The sequence below is a fragment of the Haliotis asinina genome, chromosome 4 (genome assembly GCF_037392515.1).
Source record: "Haliotis asinina isolate JCU_RB_2024 chromosome 4, JCU_Hal_asi_v2, whole genome shotgun sequence".
Classification (NCBI taxonomy): domain Eukaryota; kingdom Metazoa; phylum Mollusca; class Gastropoda; order Lepetellida; family Haliotidae; genus Haliotis; species Haliotis asinina.
In genome coordinates, this window is record NC_090283.1 from 81,979,042 (window position 1) to 81,999,498 (window position 20,457).

Consider the following 20,457-nt stretch of genomic DNA (forward strand, 5'->3'; position numbering starts at 1 on the left):
TGGTATGATATTGGTCCAATAAACAACTGATGGTCATCGGGTGAACATGAAGGTGACTGAGACTGTCTTGCACCCAATCGTTCAGTGACAATATTTCGACTTACTGCAGTGAGTTATGGCAAAACGACGGTCTTTCATTCAGCTATAAATGCCAATGACAATCTCATGGCCTTATATCGGCAATGTTCGCGATTTCCTGGAGTGAGTGAGTGAGTGAGAGTGAGAGAGTGAGTGAGTGAGTGAGTGAGTGAGTGAGCTTATTTTTATACCACCTTTAGCAATAGTGCAGCAATATGACGACGGGGAACACACGAAGTGGGTCGATTTTCTAGGAACTGCATATGAATATTGCCGAATACATTTTCTCCATGACATATACTACTGCTACCGTCAGTCAGATACCCGAAGCAGGTAGGTATATACCATGGTGTTAACACTGGACCAGAGCAACAGATGAACATGGGTCAATCAGACAAGAGAACTTCTTTTTCTGCACTGTTTTGGATTTATTTGGATGTCACAAAACGTCGGCGATATTCCAAACTGCGGAACTACATTAAACAAAGGATTAAAGATTGTTATCAACAAAAATAGACAAAGACATTATCAAGATCAAGGAAAATGACATTTTACAACGACTTTAATTTCATTCTAACTGCAGAGGTGTATCTATAAACTCTCAAGAATGAGGAATTCAGAAGATAATTGTTAATTTCTACTTCGTCCATTCGTATTACAACTAAGCGTCACAGCGGGAAGATGGGAGGGGCAGCTGTGTGGAGAAGGATCTGTCGATCTACAAAGCGTCTGTAACAACTGCAGTGGACACAGTATCATTCACAAGGCTAGCACGTGGGTCTTTCAAACTGAGATAGGACAGCCAGACTAAATCGTTCAGAAATGTGCGCAACGAAAAAGAAATTGTAGAATCATCCAACTATATCTGACAACTTAAAACCAAAAAGATGTCATCTGTGAAATAAAATTCAAAGCAGTCAAACACAAGCAAGCGAGACTCAGGATTATGTAACCCCTGTATTGAAGAGAAGCTGGAAGTTCTCAACAACAAAGATCAACAAAAGGATTAAATTACTTTCACGCTGTCGCCGAGGGAAGAATAAATAGTTCCAAGCAACTATCAGGTTTCAGTTTGTTTCATGATTGCCGCACAGAACACTTGTGTTTGTGTGTGCATGAAACTCGGGGTAGAACATGACGTAATCCAGTGTACTAAACATATATACATATATGTATTTATCATCTTCAGGGAGATTGTAGCAGGTAAAGTATTACGTCATTACATATATATTATAATATATATTATGATATATATTTTCAATCAGAAAAATTGAGAGCCCGGTGTGATAGCTCTTGTATAATGTAACAGTTAACAGGGGAGTAATTTGGTGATGATAACTGGGGAAATTAACGTAATAGATATATAGATATTCTTTATTTCCTCCATAGAATGAAGATTACATTTATATGATAAACAGAAGTACATAAAAGATTCTATCTGTAGTTATGTGAGACAGTTGTCCTGAATACTGAAAGAACAACGGTTATTTATGAACATTGGCGGAGTATTCTCTCCCAACTTCAAACTGGGGAACTAACGAGCACCATCAGTTCTGACCAGGTGTTACAGTGGTCCAGTGGTCAGGTATACCTCCAAGTAGGAATGACAGGAATACATCTTCTTCTTCCGTCCACATTTTAACAAAGATGTCTACGTCAAGAATGTCAAAGATTCTTTCAAACAGAGAATTCCTTTCTATGAAGTTATGCTGGCATGACATACAAACATGTTTCGTAATGTCGTGAGCAACAGTTCCACATACACACTCCTTTGATTCTGTTGGAATTGTACCTAGTCTTATAATTCTCGCAATGTCAGTGAAGTTCTTAGGTCGCTCTAAAGCGAGTACCCAGAGTCTATGTTCTCGTCCTGATCTTATTGTAAGATATCTGGTGAGAGATAACCTGGTCTGCAGTAAATTTACCAACTGTATTTGATCATATGTATTTGCCTTTTCTTTGACGATTTGCCACCAGGTATTTTTCTTCATAAACTTAGACTCACAGGTGTAGTGACGGATTTCACGGAGCAGATTGTATTTGGTAACAAGCCGTAACATGCTAAAAAGGGGTGATTTCATATCAAACTTATTCTTGCGTATCAGTGACTCTTTGCAGTGGTATTGGTCAAGGCGGGGTAGGAACATTTGTCTAAAGCTGTATCTTGTGTTAGCATTACAGAGTTTACCAGGGAGTAAGAGGCTTTGTTGATCTATATATCCTTGAAGGGTTGTTATTCCGATTGTATTTCTTACAATTTCATTTGGCATGTACTTATTAAACCCTTGGACTTTTTAACAGAAGTAACGCTGTACGATTTCTAGCATTTCATATTCCTTAGGGGACAGATTGCCCCAGACTGTACATCCATACAGACCACAAGGTAGAACAGCTCGATTCCAAATACGTACATCCGCTAGAGGACTTAAAACGTCAAAGTAGATGCCAGAGTCATAGTTCATATTTATCAATTTCCATAACCTTTCACAAACAAGTTTTGTTCTCTCCGTTGAGCACTTAGCAGTGCTGATATGGACGCCAGCATATACCACAGACCATTTACTAGGGAGATTTGTTTCTCCAAGGTACAGGTTGGCGGGTAGGGATCATGTATTCCTACGTCCAAAGGTTACAGCAGCGCTATTACCAACATTGTATTTTAACTGCCACCTATTTGTATATATTTCAGTCACCTTCAACAGCCTTTGGAGATCTGTTGGATTATTAGTGAGCAACGTTGTGTCATCGGCTAAAAGTATTCCTGGGCATTTCCCCCAAGGAAGACACAGGTCGCAGCCAGTGTCATTTAGTTCATTCAGTAGATCACTTATACAGAGGGAAAATAGGCAGGCAGGTAGAACACGACCTTGGCCCACGCCTTGTCTAATGTGAAATAGATTGGACTTCAAGTCAGCAAACCTTATACATGATTGCATTGAGCTATAGGACAGGCGCAGTATCCGCCAGAGTTTTCCAGTAATTCCAAGATTGTAGAGTGTGTAGAACAGATCTTCAAGCCAAACACGGTCAAATGCTTTCTCGTTATTTTATCAAGGAAAGCGCAGTAGACGGGGGAATCTTTTTCGTCATAGTATGCAATATTTTCTATAAGTGTGACAGCTGCAGTCTCAACACTGAAGTCTTTTCTGAGGCCAAATTGGAAGTTGTGGGGAAACGTTATATTTTCAGCTGTCCATTTTTCAATTCCGTTAGGGAGCAATTTGGAATTGTAGAGTGTCTAACATACACCACGCGACGAGGACTTGTGCGGCCATGTTGGTGGTCAGGTATGTGACACGTGACTTGCTGGTCCAACGGCACGTCCTTTTCATGATGTCCATCGTTTCATGGTCAGAGGTCAATTCCCCGCACGACTATATAAGTGACCTGAGTTTCAGTGTTATTTGTCTTGTTGCCTTGTTATCAAGACACCCTCCCTGTTAGTTAAGGTTACTTGTAGAGAGAAGGTTGGGGAATATGTACAGCTTTTATGATGATTTCGTGTTAGGATGGGAAGGGAGACAGCAAGTGTAGGACTAAATAGTATAGGTGTTAGGAATTAAAAGGAACAGATTAGGATTAGGAACATCAAGGGGTTGAACGAGAGGATAAATACAGAAATTAACAAAGTAGGTGAAGTATGACTGAGTACGAATGTTACTTTGATACGTTTTCTTTTGTTTCAATAAAGTCTTCCTCTTCCTTCTGTCAAGATTTTGGTGTTGTTTTCCATGTGCTTATAGGCCAATAAAAGAACCGGGAACTGGACTGCATGCGATCGGGACGCACAGCAACATTTATACAATCAAACAAAATCACACAACGCAAAATTCAGAGCAGTTTGTTGTCATTTTCCCATAGCGGTTGAAACAGTAATTCAGCTGTCACTGGAAGCTCCTTGGAGAGCGCCTATTACACCGGGTTCGTGTCCATAAACAACAAATGCATTGTCCTGAAACCCGATGTATCCCAGTAAGTGTGCGTCTAGATGTTTGGTCCTAAGGACAAGTTCAAAGCATCAAGTTCAAAATTCGGACACACTAAAACGAATATTAAAAGAACACACTTATATATATCTGTCTCTCTCTTTCTCTCTCTCTGCGTGTGTGTGTGCGTGTGTATGTGTGCGTGTGTGTGTGTTCGTGTGTGTGTGTGTGTGTACGTGTGAGTACGTGTGTGTGTGTACGTGTGAGTACGTGTGTGTGTGTGTGATGCGCTGTTCATTCTCTCCATGTTCGTTTCATTATAACGATGAAATCGAAAGAGTAAAACGTGGCTTTGGAGGGATATTTGAAATGTTATGTACCAATATCACACATGCATTTCAGTGCATTTGGGAGAGAATAGTTTACATATTAAGGGCAAAGGCATTCAACGTGTAGATGTTTCCAGGATGTGTACAATTACATGTTTGTTATGGAAAATTTCTTACATATGGTACAGAGGTTTGGGGAATCCATTCGTCCGTTAAAAATAAGCCAATTTTGAAACCGTTTATGACGTAAAAATTATTTCAGATAATTCCAATGGTACAAGGTGAAAACTGGCATGTCCACTGACGCTGGAGTTCCCCTTTACTGCTGTTTTTTAACAAGATGGCGTCATAGTCAATAACTTGTATGTCCACCATTGGCAGCAGTTACCGTCTTGGCTCAGACTGGATATGTCGACGAAGTCGCTCTGGCGAAATTCTTCCCCACTCTTTTGAAAATCGATAGCCTGATGTGGAAGCGTCTGAGGCGTGTTTTGACGTTGACGTACACGTCGGTTGAGTTCATACCATAGGTGATCTGCCAGATTTTGATCGGGTGACCGGGAAGACCAGGAGCTACCACTGAGGTTACAACTAGCAAGGTAGCTGACCGCTACGGGTACTATGCGTGAAGTAGCGTTGCCAAGCTGGAACAACTCCATCTGTCCATAAATGGAATCATGAGACGTGCAACGAATTCGTTGATTTTCGGTTTACTGTCCACTAAATCATATCTTCGTATGCAGGATATCGCACCCCACACCATGACACAGTCTCCGTGGGCCTCTCCAACCTCTCCTCGGCCTTAATATCCACTGATAACGGGGGTGTGACAATTCTTTGGAATTATCATATTAAAGTTATTTATCTAAATACTGTTTGGGATTGTATGCTAACATATGCATCTATATTTTGATACCAATATCGTGTGTATATGTTCCTTAATACTATTGTGTTTCACCTACTAAGTAATGTTGTCACATCCTGTATATTCCTCGGATTATTGTTAATTTTCATAATTGTTTCTGCATAATAGCTCTTTCTGCCTGCACTGTCGAGGTGACAACAAGCCATCTCGACCCCTGGAGTGTGTTTCAGGTTTACCAGGACTGTGCTGGCGGAGCTTGCAAACCCTAAGTTTTCCGTTTCGATACACAATATTACTGTCCTATTGTGTTGTGTCATCTTTGACTGGTGAACTTCGCATAGTAGGCACATTTATCCATCCCTTTTTCCCATGAGACGCGATTGTTACGTAACCGCAGCAATTCAACATATCTACAAGCAACGCTACCAGGGTATGCGTCATACAACTGTGGCAGCGACACTGGCAGCGACACTGTCTGTAGTGTCGTTAGGGGGACATATCTATCAAATCCATCGCGCGCTGATCCCAATGTTATCACCATACAATATGTAATTACGTATGTACCTACACGACAGCGACGTATAACCGGTCACGACTTATATCAAGACAGTTTATGTCCAGTGAGGTATTAATCAAAGTCGAAACACAGGAGGGCGATTCCTATAAAGGTCAGACATCTTCACTGGTCAATGTACAACTCTACTAACAGTAACCTACTTGTCTGTAATCGTTCTTCGTCTTGCAAGGTAAGAACAATTTACGTAAATCGGACATTTATGCACCACATCGTGTACAGAGATACTCCTGCACAAGTCGACTTAGTCGTGTGTTGTGGAGAAGGGGACGGTTTTCAGGGTGGACAGAGAGTTGCTGAGTTGCTTGATTTACCTCACAGCGAGGACACTCCATTCCACGTTACGGAATCTCCTGCCTCCATGTCGCTGTCCGAGAAGACTCTATTGCTATTGTTGTCTAAAACATATATATGGTATAATTCAGATTTTATTTGATTTTATAGATTGTTCACTTTCTAATATAGACTCACTTGGACACGACGTGCTTACTGTATTAAATGTATATAGATAATACGTGTTCGTTAGTACTTATATATGATATGAATGATTCTCCGCAATAACTGGTGTCTTTTCCTCAACTTTTATGCATATGTTGTTTATATATCTATTAACATTTAATGAAATACGCACCTCAGTTTAGGGTTAGTAAGCATATTTACATTCATTTTCATTCACAATGCTCTCTCTCCACCCATGAAACTGTCCTTAGTTCCACCTACTGTCCTTCTCTTGAAGTATAACGAAAGTTGTTTGCACATATTTCATCGATGTTTATTACTGTCAATATATGTGCCATGTATTTCTATTTATGACTTGTATTCAACTTAGTACACAGCACCACTGACAGTAAACTGTAATCTGTAAACTGTAATCTGTAACCGTTCCTCTTATTCTTACAAAGATTAAATTCAAAGTGCCAAAAGGGAGAAAAGCTTAACTAGAGTCCTGTACGATAATTGTCTCCTTGGCAGAGGCATGTGAGCAGGTCAGATCAAAGAAAATAACATCAAATATTCTTAGATAGTATTTACATAGTTTATGTTGGTAAGCATGTCCTTTGTCCTATGGGCACCACAATGATGAAGCAGAATCAACCATGGTCCCCATGCAACCAGGTAATCTAGTCTTGTTTTGTTGCGATCAGCATTAGCTGTACAATTCATCCAGTCTAACTTTGGCTCAGTGATATTCGTGACAATGCTCAATACAGAGTCATACAAACTTTAATAGAAGGTCGCGTCAGCTAACCTTACCAAATCAGACCAATTAAACTTACCAAATCATGAAAGTTAACATTCGCACATACCGTTTGAACTTTTGCTTCAGGTACTCGAACAGTGCTATTTTCCGCATGATCGCTTTCGAGGGATACACATGGAGGACGCAATTTTTTTACATTAAGCGAGTAAACGGTCGCTGAGAATAGCGGTTTTTTGTCAATATTCCGTGGAGTCAGCTTGCGGAAATGTAAGCCAATAGTAACCATGTCATCAGAAGCCGTAAGTGTATAAACTGCAGGCCAAACATATGTGGTTAATGCGGATTTTCGCTTGTTGAGAGTTTAGTGTCAGCGAGCGGATTAGCGAAAAAATTCCAAAACACTTCACACAGAAACTCAATCTGAACAAGTATAGCAGCTGTTGACTGATTGATTAAATCGGTGAGGTCGTTTAGCTTTTGACTGGACGGCCATAGGTGACTCATATGCTACCTGACCCGACCTCCTACCATGGTTTGTTGGATTGAGTATATAGCAGCCGAACGAATAATATTGAGCCTAACACAACGTCAGGCGGGCTGTAGAAGAGAGTCCGTATGTACGCCTCTAACTTACCTTCGAACCACACAGCACGTCCTAGGTGTTAGTCACGCTTTAGCGAAAGCGATGGACCGGTGCTATTGTGTCGCAATGTACATGATTACAAACATACATCAATGACGTTGTAAAATATTTTAGTGAAGTCAAAATTATGCTTGAAATATTTCGTGAGAGACTGTGTCGTAAAATGACACACAAAACAATACTTCACTTTTACACATGTAAAGGTATCACAACAGCCATTTTATCTCACAGCATATATTTGTTGTTATTAACTAAATCAAATTTTCCATACAATTTAATATACTCTTCATACACTAACCCAAATCTAAAGACGAAAATCTGTGGTGTATTATTAAGGAAACGTGGCAACATACGGCAATAAGTGCGATCATTGTCAAGATTCTGGGATACATCAAGAAATGACATAAGTATCAACACAAGCACAAGCACAAGCACAAGCACAAGCACAAGCACAAGCACCATGTTAGGATCTGGTGTAACTCAGCTAAGTGCATTAACATCCCCGACCTTGTCCTCGCTGACGGTGTCTGACGTTCACGTTGACGTGTTGCGTTCAACTCTTAATGGAGGTTTTGACCCAGTATATCAAGATTCTGTACCAGAGGATCTCTCTGACGAATTTTACGGCCCATAATATTCCAGACATGATCTATGGGATGCGTATATGACTCTTTGCTCGGCCAATTTTACACGATTGCGGAGAAAGGTTGTATCCTCCATGTATCGAGACCATGCGGATTTGTGCCCGTCATCGGTGACCGCAATGGAGAGTAAGGTCCCTGTCAGTCCAGCGTCCAACCGGATAGGCAAACATATTATGATATCATAGAATATTTGAAAGGCGATTGCTCCAAATAGTAAATCATGTGTCGAAAATCATGGGGCATTGGGGAGTTGGTAGACTGTAGCTTCAGACATAAACATATTTTTTCAAAAACATGCAGAACTCGAAATACAATAAAACGAGCTATAAAGTCTCGATAATTAACCTCAGCTGTACGACGACCCGACGGCTTCTGGACAGTAATGTAGACTGACCATGCACAGAGGTAGGGCTGGAAGTAATCAGCCCTCATCACCATGACAGACAGAGGTCAGCTGGATTTACAGCCAAGTGTCCATTACACCTTATTATCTTTCGCCAGTTAACGCGTATAAGCTGTGGGCTCCCTTTGTGACGTGTCCACCTTTGTTATATTATCACTTTATGCATCATTGTAATGTCATATGTCAGGATGAAATGACAAAAGGACGGGGTAACAAACTGAAGGTTAAAGATACGGCAACGTATGTTCAGTTAATGCTGCAACTCCTACTTTGGCGCTTGAACACTACATTAGTGCTAGAACATCACGTTAGTGTTTGAACACTCTGTTAGAACTAGATCACCACATCTGTGTTTGAACACTCTGTTAGAACTAGGTGAAGACTTTGTTAGAACTAGAACACCACATCTGGGTTTGAACACTCTGTTAGAACTAGATCACCACATCTGTGTTTGAACACTCTGTTAGAACTAGATCACCACATCTGGATTTGAACACTCTGTTACAACTAGATCACCACATCTGTGTTTGAACACTCTGTTAGAACTAGATCACCACATCTGTGTTTGAACACTCTGTTAGAACTAGAACACCACATCTGTGTCTGAACACTCTGTTACAACTAGAACACCACATCTGTGTTTGAACATTCTGTTAGAACTAGAACACCACGCTTTTGGAACACTCTGTTAGACCTAGATCGCCACATCTGTGTTTGAACACTCTGTTAGAACTAGATCACCACATCTGTGTCTGAACACTCTGTTACAACTAGAACACCACATCTGTGTTTGAACACTCTGTTAGAACTAGAACACCACGCTGTGTTGAACACTCTGTTAGAACCAGAACACCAAATCTGTGTTTGAACACTCTGTTAGAACTAGAACACCAGACTGTGTTGAACACTCTGTTAGAACTAGAACACCACAACTGTGTTTGAACACTGTTAGAACTAGAAAACCACATCTGTGTTTGAACACTCTGTTAGAACTAGAACACCACATTAGTGTTTTCTGTTGAAACACAGGAGTTATGCTTGAACCAAGTACTAATGGTTGAAGATGTTAGTTAATGATAAAACATTCACAATTGTCAACCTCTGACAATGGCGTCACCGCCGGTGAAACTTATGTACAATAATTGAGAACGGTGTTGATGAATTCTGCTTGTGGTACTTTGGCATCCGTAGTCTATGAATGATATTTAAAGAGGAAAGATTTGCGTATATTATTTAATGTATCATATTTGACAGACTGTAATTAACGAGTGGAAATGAGTTACATGCCCGATGAAAAATCGTCTCGGTCAGCGGCTGCATATAGGAAGCGTATTTTCTTTCGAAATGATTAATCTACCTGGCTTTTCACGCCCGTCTAAGATACTAGCAGGGAAGTGAAACTGAAGTATGTTGTTTGGGGTTTTTTTATTCCTAGATTCCCATCGTAATTTTATAATAACCGTGAACACAACCATGCACATGTTCAAGCTGTTGATCGTTTCGGTATCTATAAATAGATTGTCAACACTGAGCGAGGAGCCTTCAGTTCGATCTTTTATCCGATGTTCAAATTTAGTTCAATCATTTATGTGAAATCATGAGTTTACCTTTGACTAACAAAGCAGAAAAAATATTGTCAAGTATCTGAACATACCCAGAAGCAAATATTCAGCAGCTAATCTTCAGCAAATCTCAGTAAAATTTCCCTCTTCAAATCTGTAAACCATCCTAAAATGACACTGACTATATGAAAATATATTTTTTTAATCATCCTCTTCAATTTATTTTTCTGTGTGTACTTTGTTGTGGAATCCTAATTTATAAACTTCCACAAGACTGGACTTCATGAACTGCCAGATTTTATGCTCAGGTATATAACACCACTATAACACAAAGAAGATCCAAGATACACTCTGCACCTGTACACTGACCCATCTTCCACAAACAATCTCTGGAAATCTCTGAACAGAGGATCCACAGTTACCAAAACAATTAACTAGGTTTCTTCAAAGATAACTACTAATGGACATAAGATGCAAAGAATATCTCAAACGTTCAAAGCTTATGTCAATAAATTTACATCTGGACATCATTGCTTCTTAAACAATGATGATAGTAATGTTTGTTTTAATACATTAAAGAACATATCCCTAGAGGACATACCACGAAATCTGATCTATTTCCTTTTCTGGAGTACTTACTATTGTCATCAAAAACATATTAAAGTTGTTTCCAAATGTGGTAAAAGTCTTAACAAACTTTAGGAAAATGCCCTAAAGCATTCACATCCTGCAAACCACTGTGCAGTTTAATATGAAGCTAATTTTCCAAATAACAATGTATCAACAAACCTTGAACAATTTGTCCATCGTAATAAACAACACTTTGGATCAGTCATGAAACATTGGTAACCTCCTCAAACGGTGATTTCTAAGAAGCATTACATCAAATCAGGGTTAAATGTACGTTTCAATATTGATTCCAGTTGCATGAGTAGTCAACTGTCAGCTTGCAAGTTATTCTGTTCCAAGACTGAATAATGCCAGACCAGGGTGTGGCCAAAACGTAGCATTTGTCGTTGTGTTTTTGTTCAAACTCTCTGGATGTTAAAATAACTTTTATATGAGTTACGATACGAGTAATCACTTTCAGACGAATCTCATTAGAGAATATATTATCTTTCTTTTTAAAAAAACATCGTAAAGCAGGAGCCAAGAAACTAAGTTAGTGCCATGTTATTGCTCTGCCAGGACATGTCGATAATGTTGTCTAAACATGCCTGGTTCTGCTTTCAAACCACATGAATCTGATATGTCAGTTAGGTATAATTATTTATAATTGATTATAGTATTATTTATTTTATTACCTTTCTTCCTTTCTACTAAAGGATGCAAGATTCTTAAAAGATCTCTTGCTATCATTTCCAGTGAAGTAATAAAAATGTCAGTTGTACCAATGTACCTCTCCTGCATGAAACAAAAATAAATATTGTAACAAAAAATAAAAACAAATAATATTCTCTTAGTTAAGAAATACAATTTTACTTCATTCCCTCCAATATTCCAGAAAGTCACTATTCTTCTTGCATAGTTTTCGTCTCGACCCACATCTGTTTACAGAAATTCCAAAATATACTGAACATCATTGAAAACGCACCACCTGTAAATTTTGAAATAAGGCAATAGAATCTTTTGGAAATGGAAAATTAATGGTGGGAATTTTGATAATAACACACTAGATCGTAAATAACGCTCTACAGTAAAAAACGGATCGTTCGAACACATCATCGAACACATCACATGAAAACAACAAAATTCATGCACATCACACACGAAGGGCACAAATTGCATGCAGAAAGCATGCTGTTCAGGGGTATAAATGACCTTCGGCACAAAACCGTTCTCATTTTCGCAGTACTTTCGTAAGTAAAGTTTTTTCGCCATGCCAAGATTGTCACCAGAGGAACGAGAACAGGCCTTGGGTATGTTGCAGGTCGGCGCTTCAAGCAGAAACATTGCACGACGATTTGGGTGTCATCATTCGACCATTCTGAGGCTTGCTAACAGATACCAACAAACAGGAACCAGCAGGGACCGGCAACGCCCAGGTCAGGCACGTGTTACCACCCCTCGTCAAGATCGAGACATTGTACGGCGCCATATTCGGGATCGAACCTTGCCCGCTGCCAGAATCGCCAACGCTGTCCAGGGTCGACGTGGTTTGATCAGCGCTTCCACCGTCCGACGCCGTCTCCGTGCGGCAGGGTTACGTTGTCGACGCCCTTACGTTGGACCCATCCTGACTGACAGGCATCGCTGTGAACGCCGACAATGGGCTGAACAGCATCGTGTGTGGTTGTTACGACGTTGGCATGGTGTGGTGTTCTCCGACGAGTCGCGTTTTCACTTGCGAAATGCTGACGGGCGTCTACGTGTATGGCGTCGACGGGGTGAACGTTATCATCAGGATTGTGTTGTGCAAACCGATCGGTGGGGTGGAGGCAGCATTATGGTGTGGGGAGGGATAAGTTATAACCACAGAACCGCTCTGATTGTTTGTCGTGGCAGAGTGAATGCCGTTTACTACCGTGACAACATTCTTCAGAACAACGTCGTTCCCTTCTTTCACCAGCATCAAGATCTGCACACATTTCAACATGACAATGCACGAGCCCACACTGCACGTGTTTCGATACAGTATCTGGCTAACAACAACATTCCTCTACTTCATTGGCCTGCATTGTCACCAGATTTGTCACCCATCGAACACTTGTGGGATTACATCGGCCAACGCCTCGCACGTCGTCCGCAGATCAACAACCTTGGGGAACTCGACAATGCCTTGCAGCAAGAGTGGAATGCAGTGCCTCAGGACTTTATTCAGAGACTTATCCGTTCAATGAGGAGACGTTGCACAGCTTGTGTTGCTACTAACGGGGGTCATACACGCTGCTGACTTTCCATTTTGACCCCATCTTTATTTCATTGTCAGCTGCATTAAATCTTCACTGTTTTGCTTGATTGTTTTTTGCTTCTTTTCTTTATCAAACATTGGTCTACACAAATATGTAAAATTTACATAGATTGCTCACTTCTGCTCTTAGAAATCCACAATTTTAGGGGTGGTGCGTTTTCAATGATGTTCAGTATATTTAAGGCATGGTTTTATAGACACTCATTTGAAATGCTTTTCATATTTTGGATATTGCGTGATAGACATCTGCTTACACTGTCCCTTTGATTAAAAAATATTACTCCTCAAATATTTTGCGCTATTAACAGATTGTGTACTGCACAGTAGCCATTCAGATTGTGCTTTTGAAACTTGACAACATCATAAAAGTTGTGACAAATTTAACAATATGTAAGATCGAAGGCAACTATATCCATCACTTTGAGCTTTAATGTAACGTGTTTTGGTCGTCCCTAACCGAAATTAGATCGCTGTCAGATCTGTTTACATTGTGTCACGGCCTTCTCGCCTGTCTCGTTTCAGCTTTATGGTCTACCAAATCAAAGCCCAGTATTGACTAAACCGTTTAGCAAAAACAGTGTTGTAGTTGCAAAAAACATCCGTGTTTATAATACTCGCAATGCCTTAAACTGCTAGTTGTTGTCCTCTAATTGGTAATGGGTTTGCACATGTGCGAAAGTGTGGAAATTCATACAAAGTCTCAACTTCGAGCAGACGCAGGTTTCGAGAACGATGGTGCCGACACTTAACAGATCGTGAGGCCTATCGCATTGCTTGATCCACCATTCTGTCTTCACCAAAATGGTTCTGTTGAAGGTACTGATCACAGCAATGTATAATAATAGTTATTGAGAGTGTGAGTGGCATAATTCGAAGCACATCGCTTCGGAGGCTTCGTTTGACCCCGGAAATAAGTCTGACAAATCAACAATGCGCGCCCGGCCTGCTGATTGGCCGAAATCGACGCATGCGCCAGCTTTGATTGACAGACAGGATTGGTCTATTCTGAAGCAAGATGGCAAGGCAGATGTAAGTAGTAACCACTGTGTTGGTGAAACTGTGACACACATCCATCGCCAAATTCTCATATTTGCTTCTCAAAATTTCTCCATGATTTCAAAAATGTTCCGACAGTCTGAAAAACGGAGATTGCCCCACTTTGTTGGGAGAGGGGGAAAGGGACAACACATGTAAGTTCTGAAGTGTAGCTATGGCGGACGACTCCGAAGATGACAGCGTTGCTGTAGAGTAGGACGTGTTCCTAAGAGAACCCCATCACACATGATACTGGTATGGTTTGTGTATGCCGTGTCATTGACGTGTCTGTCCATATTCTTGTCATACAGACACACTCTGTATACCTCATCTAACTTTTGTTTGGTCTTACCCTGCAGGTGGACACACTTTCCGCACTGATATGGACAAAGGCTGGTCCTGGGTTGTGCTGGCATCATGCTTCGTGGTCTTCCTGCTGTCCGGCTGGTTCGCCTATACCGTCGGGGTCGTCCACGTCGCCCTTCTAGACGTCTACGACGAGGACAACGCCAAGACGTCCTGGGTGGGAGCACTCCACTCCAGCATGATGTGTCTGACAGGTGGAGAAGTTTAAAGGGGAACACCGCGGCCTGATTCTAGGTCTAGAGATTGTCATTTGTGGGAGAAAATGGGGCGTAGCTACACTTTTAGACGAGACACGAGGCACTGCCAGACTTAGTTCAACTTCACCCCGCTTTTTGGCAGATAAAAAATAGTAATGTATAACGTTTACGTGTCTGTTTTAGTGATGTTCGAGGTCACATTTTGGACTTTACAACCTTATTAATCAGCATTAATCTAAATTCATTTAAAGAAAGGTTGATGGTCCCCAGTGCTTGCTGGCCAGAAGAGGTCAAATGCTGTAGTGTCCCGCATGTACACTGACTGAATATCCTCTTGCACTGACTTCCATGTTTCTCATCAAAAGGTCCTGTGGCGAGTTTGGTAATCAGCCGCTACAACTGCCGTGTCAGCGCCATCATCGGTGGCATCTTGATCCTCATCGGCTTCACCATCTCCGCCTTCGTCCACAGTATCAACGTCCTCATCATCACATACGGTGTGATTGCAGGTGCGGCTACATCTACCTAGAGTCACCACTCAGCTGTTAATTATGTGTTCGCATTACTAATAATTCCAAACGGAGTTGTTCATGTCAGGCGATTGATGGTTACCAAATAACACACTGAGATTTCATGTAATATTGTAGCATCAATTTAATAGTTGCAAATCTAGATCAACAAGCTATATATATATCAGTCCGTTCAAGTAACTACCAGCTGTTTGGGAAAGGATATGTTCATAATGCGATGCCCAAATCTGTCTTTCATCAGGTGCTGGCACTGGCTTCAGTTACTGTCCTGCTGTCGTCAGCCTGGGCTACAACTTTCAGAAGTACTTGGGAATAACAGCCGGCGTCTCAATGACGGGTGCAGCTCTAGGCCTCTTTAGTGGCGGACCCGTCATCCGTCTCTTCATTGACAACTACGGCCTCAGTGGGACTTTCCTCCTCATGGGCGGTGTCGGCGCCAACATGTGCGCGTGTGGGATGTTGTTCCGCCCTACCAAGGTGGAGAAGGACTTGAAAAAGAAACGTCAGAACAGTTCTGAGCAAACCATCACAGAATCTGTTCGTGACGCGTGGCAGCGATATGTTCTTATATTCCAGAACCGACCGTTTGCGCTCTACTGTGTTAGTATATTCTCGTGGAATCTCGCCCAGTCCGCGATTTACCTACATTTTCCGTTTTATGCCCAGAGTAAAGGAACATCTCCCGAATCAGCAGCTGCGCTGTTCACAGGAAATGGCGTGTTCTCGTTGGTTGCACGAATTCTCACGGGGCTTGTAGTTACGAGACAGGAAATAGACGGCCTCATTTTGCACATGGGGTGTCTGGGAATGGCATCTATAACCACCCTCTTATTTCCTCTGTACAGCGCCACCTATGTGGGACAGATGATATATTCCTCAATACTGGGGTTCTATTTAGCAAGTCCTATGGTTATACTGAGTCCACTGACTGTAGAGTTAGTGGGCGTGGACAACCTTGCAGGAGGTATCGGGGTGGGAACCTTTGTCCTCGGATCCGGCTACCTGGTCGGGCCGCCCATTGCAGGTGAGATAATATCTCTAAAATATACTTTGTCTTTCTGTTGTCTGCATATAGTGGGTGTCCTGACAAGAAAATTTGATATTGTGAGTATAAACAAAATAATTGGTTTCACTCACTCAAATCATATTCTGTCGCAAACACTAGTTGGCTTAAAACATGAATTAGAGACAGAGAAGTGCGCATGACCATCACGGGTGTGCCATTTTGTTCCAGGGTTCATCATCGATAGCGGAGCCAGTTACGACATCAGCTTCGTGGTAGCAGGTAGGTCTGTAGTGCAGGGACCTTCCTTTAACAGTTATAGTTTCATTTTATATATCAACCTGGCTGTGGGTGACATGGCATTCATCTGTAATTGTCTGCTTACGTGTCCTGTATAAAGCGGACTTGAGTCATACGGGACAACCTTACCCTTCATGAAAAGATTCTTTTCAGCCCCCGCTGGAATCTACGCTGGATTTGCAAGCGTAAGAAAGCGTGAGCTGAAGAAAATGCACTGGTCTCCTCATTGGGGATTCTCTTCAGAACTTTTGGCGCCGACTTTCTATGCTGGATTCCGGATGAGGGTAATCACCAGCCAGATAGGTTTGTTCTCTTGTGTGACATCTTGCAATGAGGTACTTAGGGAACAATGTGCCTCGGAATTGGAATTGTGTGTTTACCTCTGTATTAACCTTGTATTTCAGGTTGTTTTCTCCTGCTGTCGTCGCTTGTTACCCTAGTGGCAGCGGCGCTACATGGAAAATCCGAAGTTCCTGTTGACGATAGAGAGTTTCGAGAAGTGGCAGCCATCTCGGGGTCATGGGCCTCCGAAAATCCAAAACATATTCGTGACATTAATACGTTCATAGATGAGTTGGGGAGAGATTTTGCATGTCAGCCTAGAGACAACAATCAAAATTTACAACCCAACGAAATATCCTTAATTGTCAATAATGGCATGCTTAAGGCCGACGATGCAGGGGCACAGGAAAGGTAGTCATTTGAACTGATAAAAAGCACGTCTTTGAAGGGTGTGCAGAAGTGAAACACACATTGAACTTCCAATCCACAGATTTCTCATTTGTTGGGCCAATTGCGTAATCAAAAGGAGCCCCGTGTTTCCACTCATGAAGTAGTAACAGTATTCCCCAAAACATTGTGTTCCTTTGGATAAACTGTTGCCGTCCAGAAATTCTCCCCGTTTTCAACAGACATTTGCCCAGGATACGGGGAATACCACGACAACACGTCATACTGAGCCGGGGAATGACAGTTTAGATATTTGCTCAGATTATTCTGCTCTTTGTTTTACTGATGTATACTCAGAAGCAGACGTTATTGTGGCACACAAACAGCTGCCGCTAATTACACGGAAGCACAAATGTTCCAAGGTGTGCTAACAATGAACGGACCTTCAGAAAAGGGCACCTGGCAGGCGCAGAAACGGTTCAAAAGCATGTTCCTGTGGTCAACAGCGAGTGTGTCTTCCATGTGCATTGATGAAGGCCTGACAGGTTCTCCACGCTGAGGCCACTAAATGTCGATGAAAGTCCCTGGGAAGATCATTCCATATCTGAGGAAGGAGTTCCTGCGGTATTTTTAAGGATTTGGATGGCGTCGTAAACGTTGTTCCCTATTTCATGTGGGTCCGATGTGGGGTTTGTTCAGGGCAGCATACTGGCATGATCTGATTATGACACTCGAACTCGAACAACGTGAGGCCGGGTGTTATCGTGTTGATGGATCATCCCAGTTGCAAAAACGGAAAGACGTCAATCGGTAAAATGTCGTCTCACAGCAGTTCAGTTCCTCTCAATCCCAATCATCCTGGTTGTAGCTGTTATCCTCGATCATAGCGCGTCTACCCCCTGAGTGATGCCCTACAAAACAATTCCACAACACAAGCTTTTCATCGTTCAGGGCACATGGTTCACCTGGGCATATGTAGACTCGTGTCCTGTCAGAAAGATAAAGAGAAGGAAGTGGGGATCGTCGTTGAAGTGAACTCTCCACCACTCATATGTGCCCCCTCCCCTATGTCTGCTTCTCTGGAAATGGTGTCTTTATAACCAAACATCGAAGGTGCATCACCCCACTGGCCCTGCGGGACTAGTGAATAACGTATTTATCTTACCGAAAACCTCCATGTTAATTTTAAATTGTGTGAAGCACGAGTACATTTCGTTTTGATTTTGCAGGCGACAAGTTCAAAGTTATCTCCCTTCCATCAATTTGCATTCGGAAAACATCGGTAATTTCTGCACATGAAACGTGTTTCAACGTTATTCGCGATAAAGAATTACTACCACGAAATACCGAATGTTTGGCATTCCCATAGAAATGTTACTCGCATGTAAGCGGGTGCACTGAAAATAACAGAAGAGCTCAGCCAATCAGAATGCGACATTTACGAGTGAGGTAAGGTAAATAGTAATGAGATCTTTGTATGGCAGAAAGTGGTGATTGATGTACCTCCACTGGCGTGGTGAATGACATACCTTCACCTGGCGTGGTGAATGACATACCTTCACCTGGCGTGGTGACTGACATACCTTCACCTGACGTGGTGACTGACATACCTTCACCTGACGTGATGACTTCTCTTGGCCTAATGACCGACCTACCTTCACCTGGTAAGATGACTTATGGTATGATGACTATTTTCGAGAAAAACAACAAACAGTAGAAAATAACGTATCTATCTCCAAACATTCTGGTCTGAACCTAATCGTTTAAACAACCATCCAATAAGACAAAACAGTAATCAGATTCATGATTGATTGACACACTGTCAGCAACTCTTTTGTGGTGTTCATACAGTAGATCACTACAATGACAATGATTATCATGACAGTACAGAGCAAACCAACCTGAACAGGGAAAATCCAGAACTTCCGGACGGCAGCTAGACTTGATTCACCAATCACCAGAGAAAGGATTGTAGAAAGTACTGACAGTCTTAAATCAAAGAAATCACCAGGATTTGATGGCACGATATCAGAATTCTTTAGACACTCGTCTGACCTCATCGTACCTTACCCAGAATTACTATTTAATATCATATTGGAAAATGGTTGTTTTCCACACTGTTGGACGATTTGGATGATTGTTCCAATTCATAAACATGGTGATGCAAACAACCCAAATAACCATAGAGGAATAACATTACTTAGCATATTTAGCAAACTTTTCACTTTCATAGTTAAAAGGAGACCTGTAAGCTGGGCAGATACAATGGATACGATAAATGAATCACAAGTTGGATTTAGACACGGATATTCTTCTGTTCACAAAATATTTATTTTACAGAGTATAATACAAATATATTTTAATTCAAAAGGAGGAAAATAATATGTCCTATTTGTAGATTTTGCGAAAGCCTTTGATTCTGTCCAACACAACAAACTTTGGTCACTATTCCAATACCATGGTCTCAGTAACAAAATTAGTAAACTTTTGTCTGATATGAGATCGTGAAGGCATTATTAAGAATAATCAAGAATTTTCTGAAACGTTCAAATTACAACTTGGTGTAAGGCAAGGATGTATACTTAGTCCGTGCCTGTTTTCATGTTTCATCAATGAGTTTGCTGTTCAAATCGAAAGTAATTGTTCAAGTGGCATAAAACTTCATCCAGAAATAGTTAAAATTTCCCTTCTGTTGTTTGCAAACGACGTTGTGTTGTTTTCAAGTACAGTTAGTGGCCTCCAAAATCAAATAAATGAACTTGAACACTACTTCGATAAATGGAAACTAACAGTAAAAAGAAAGAAAACAAAAATCGTTGTCTTCTAAAAATGAAAAGTGGTTGTTGAAGGGTATACACCTAGACTGTGTTAGTTGTTATAAATATTTGGGATTTTAAGGAACACATTTTACCAATGGTTTTTCTTGGACCATGCATGCCAAATACGCTTCTCTCCAAGCCCAAAAGGCACTTATCGGTATTATGAGGACATTAAGTATACTTGGATATATTAGTTACAAAACCCTTTTTATTTTTGTATGTAAAAATAAACCCAATTTTGATGTTTGGAGCAGAAATCTGGAGATTTGCAGACTTTCGTCAAATAAAAAGAGTACACTTGTATGCTTGCAAGAGATATCTTGGTGTTACATTAAATACAGTTAGTGCAGGAAATGCTTGGAAGACCATAAGACTTACACACACATATCTTCAAACATGGTG

The 20,457-nt window shown here is 41.2% G+C and overlaps 1 protein-coding gene across 1 annotated transcript in view; it reads left to right on the forward strand.

Moving 5' to 3' along the window:
* The window catches only part of LOC137281197 (monocarboxylate transporter 12-like), a 19,496-nt gene extending 1,701 nt beyond the window's left edge, over positions 1 to 17,795 (forward strand). Inside the window, exons 2-7 of the mRNA XM_067812318.1 lie at positions 14,531 to 14,731; positions 15,100 to 15,243; positions 15,506 to 16,288; positions 16,499 to 16,549; positions 16,972 to 17,260; positions 17,594 to 17,795. Of these exons, the coding sequence (XP_067668419.1) occupies positions 14,531 to 14,731; positions 15,100 to 15,243; positions 15,506 to 16,288; positions 16,499 to 16,549; positions 16,972 to 17,260; positions 17,594 to 17,795 (1,670 nt within the window). The remainder of the gene's footprint in view (positions 1 to 14,530; positions 14,732 to 15,099; positions 15,244 to 15,505; positions 16,289 to 16,498; positions 16,550 to 16,971; positions 17,261 to 17,593) is intronic.
* Positions 17,796 to 20,457: the final 2,662 nt, after the last annotated feature.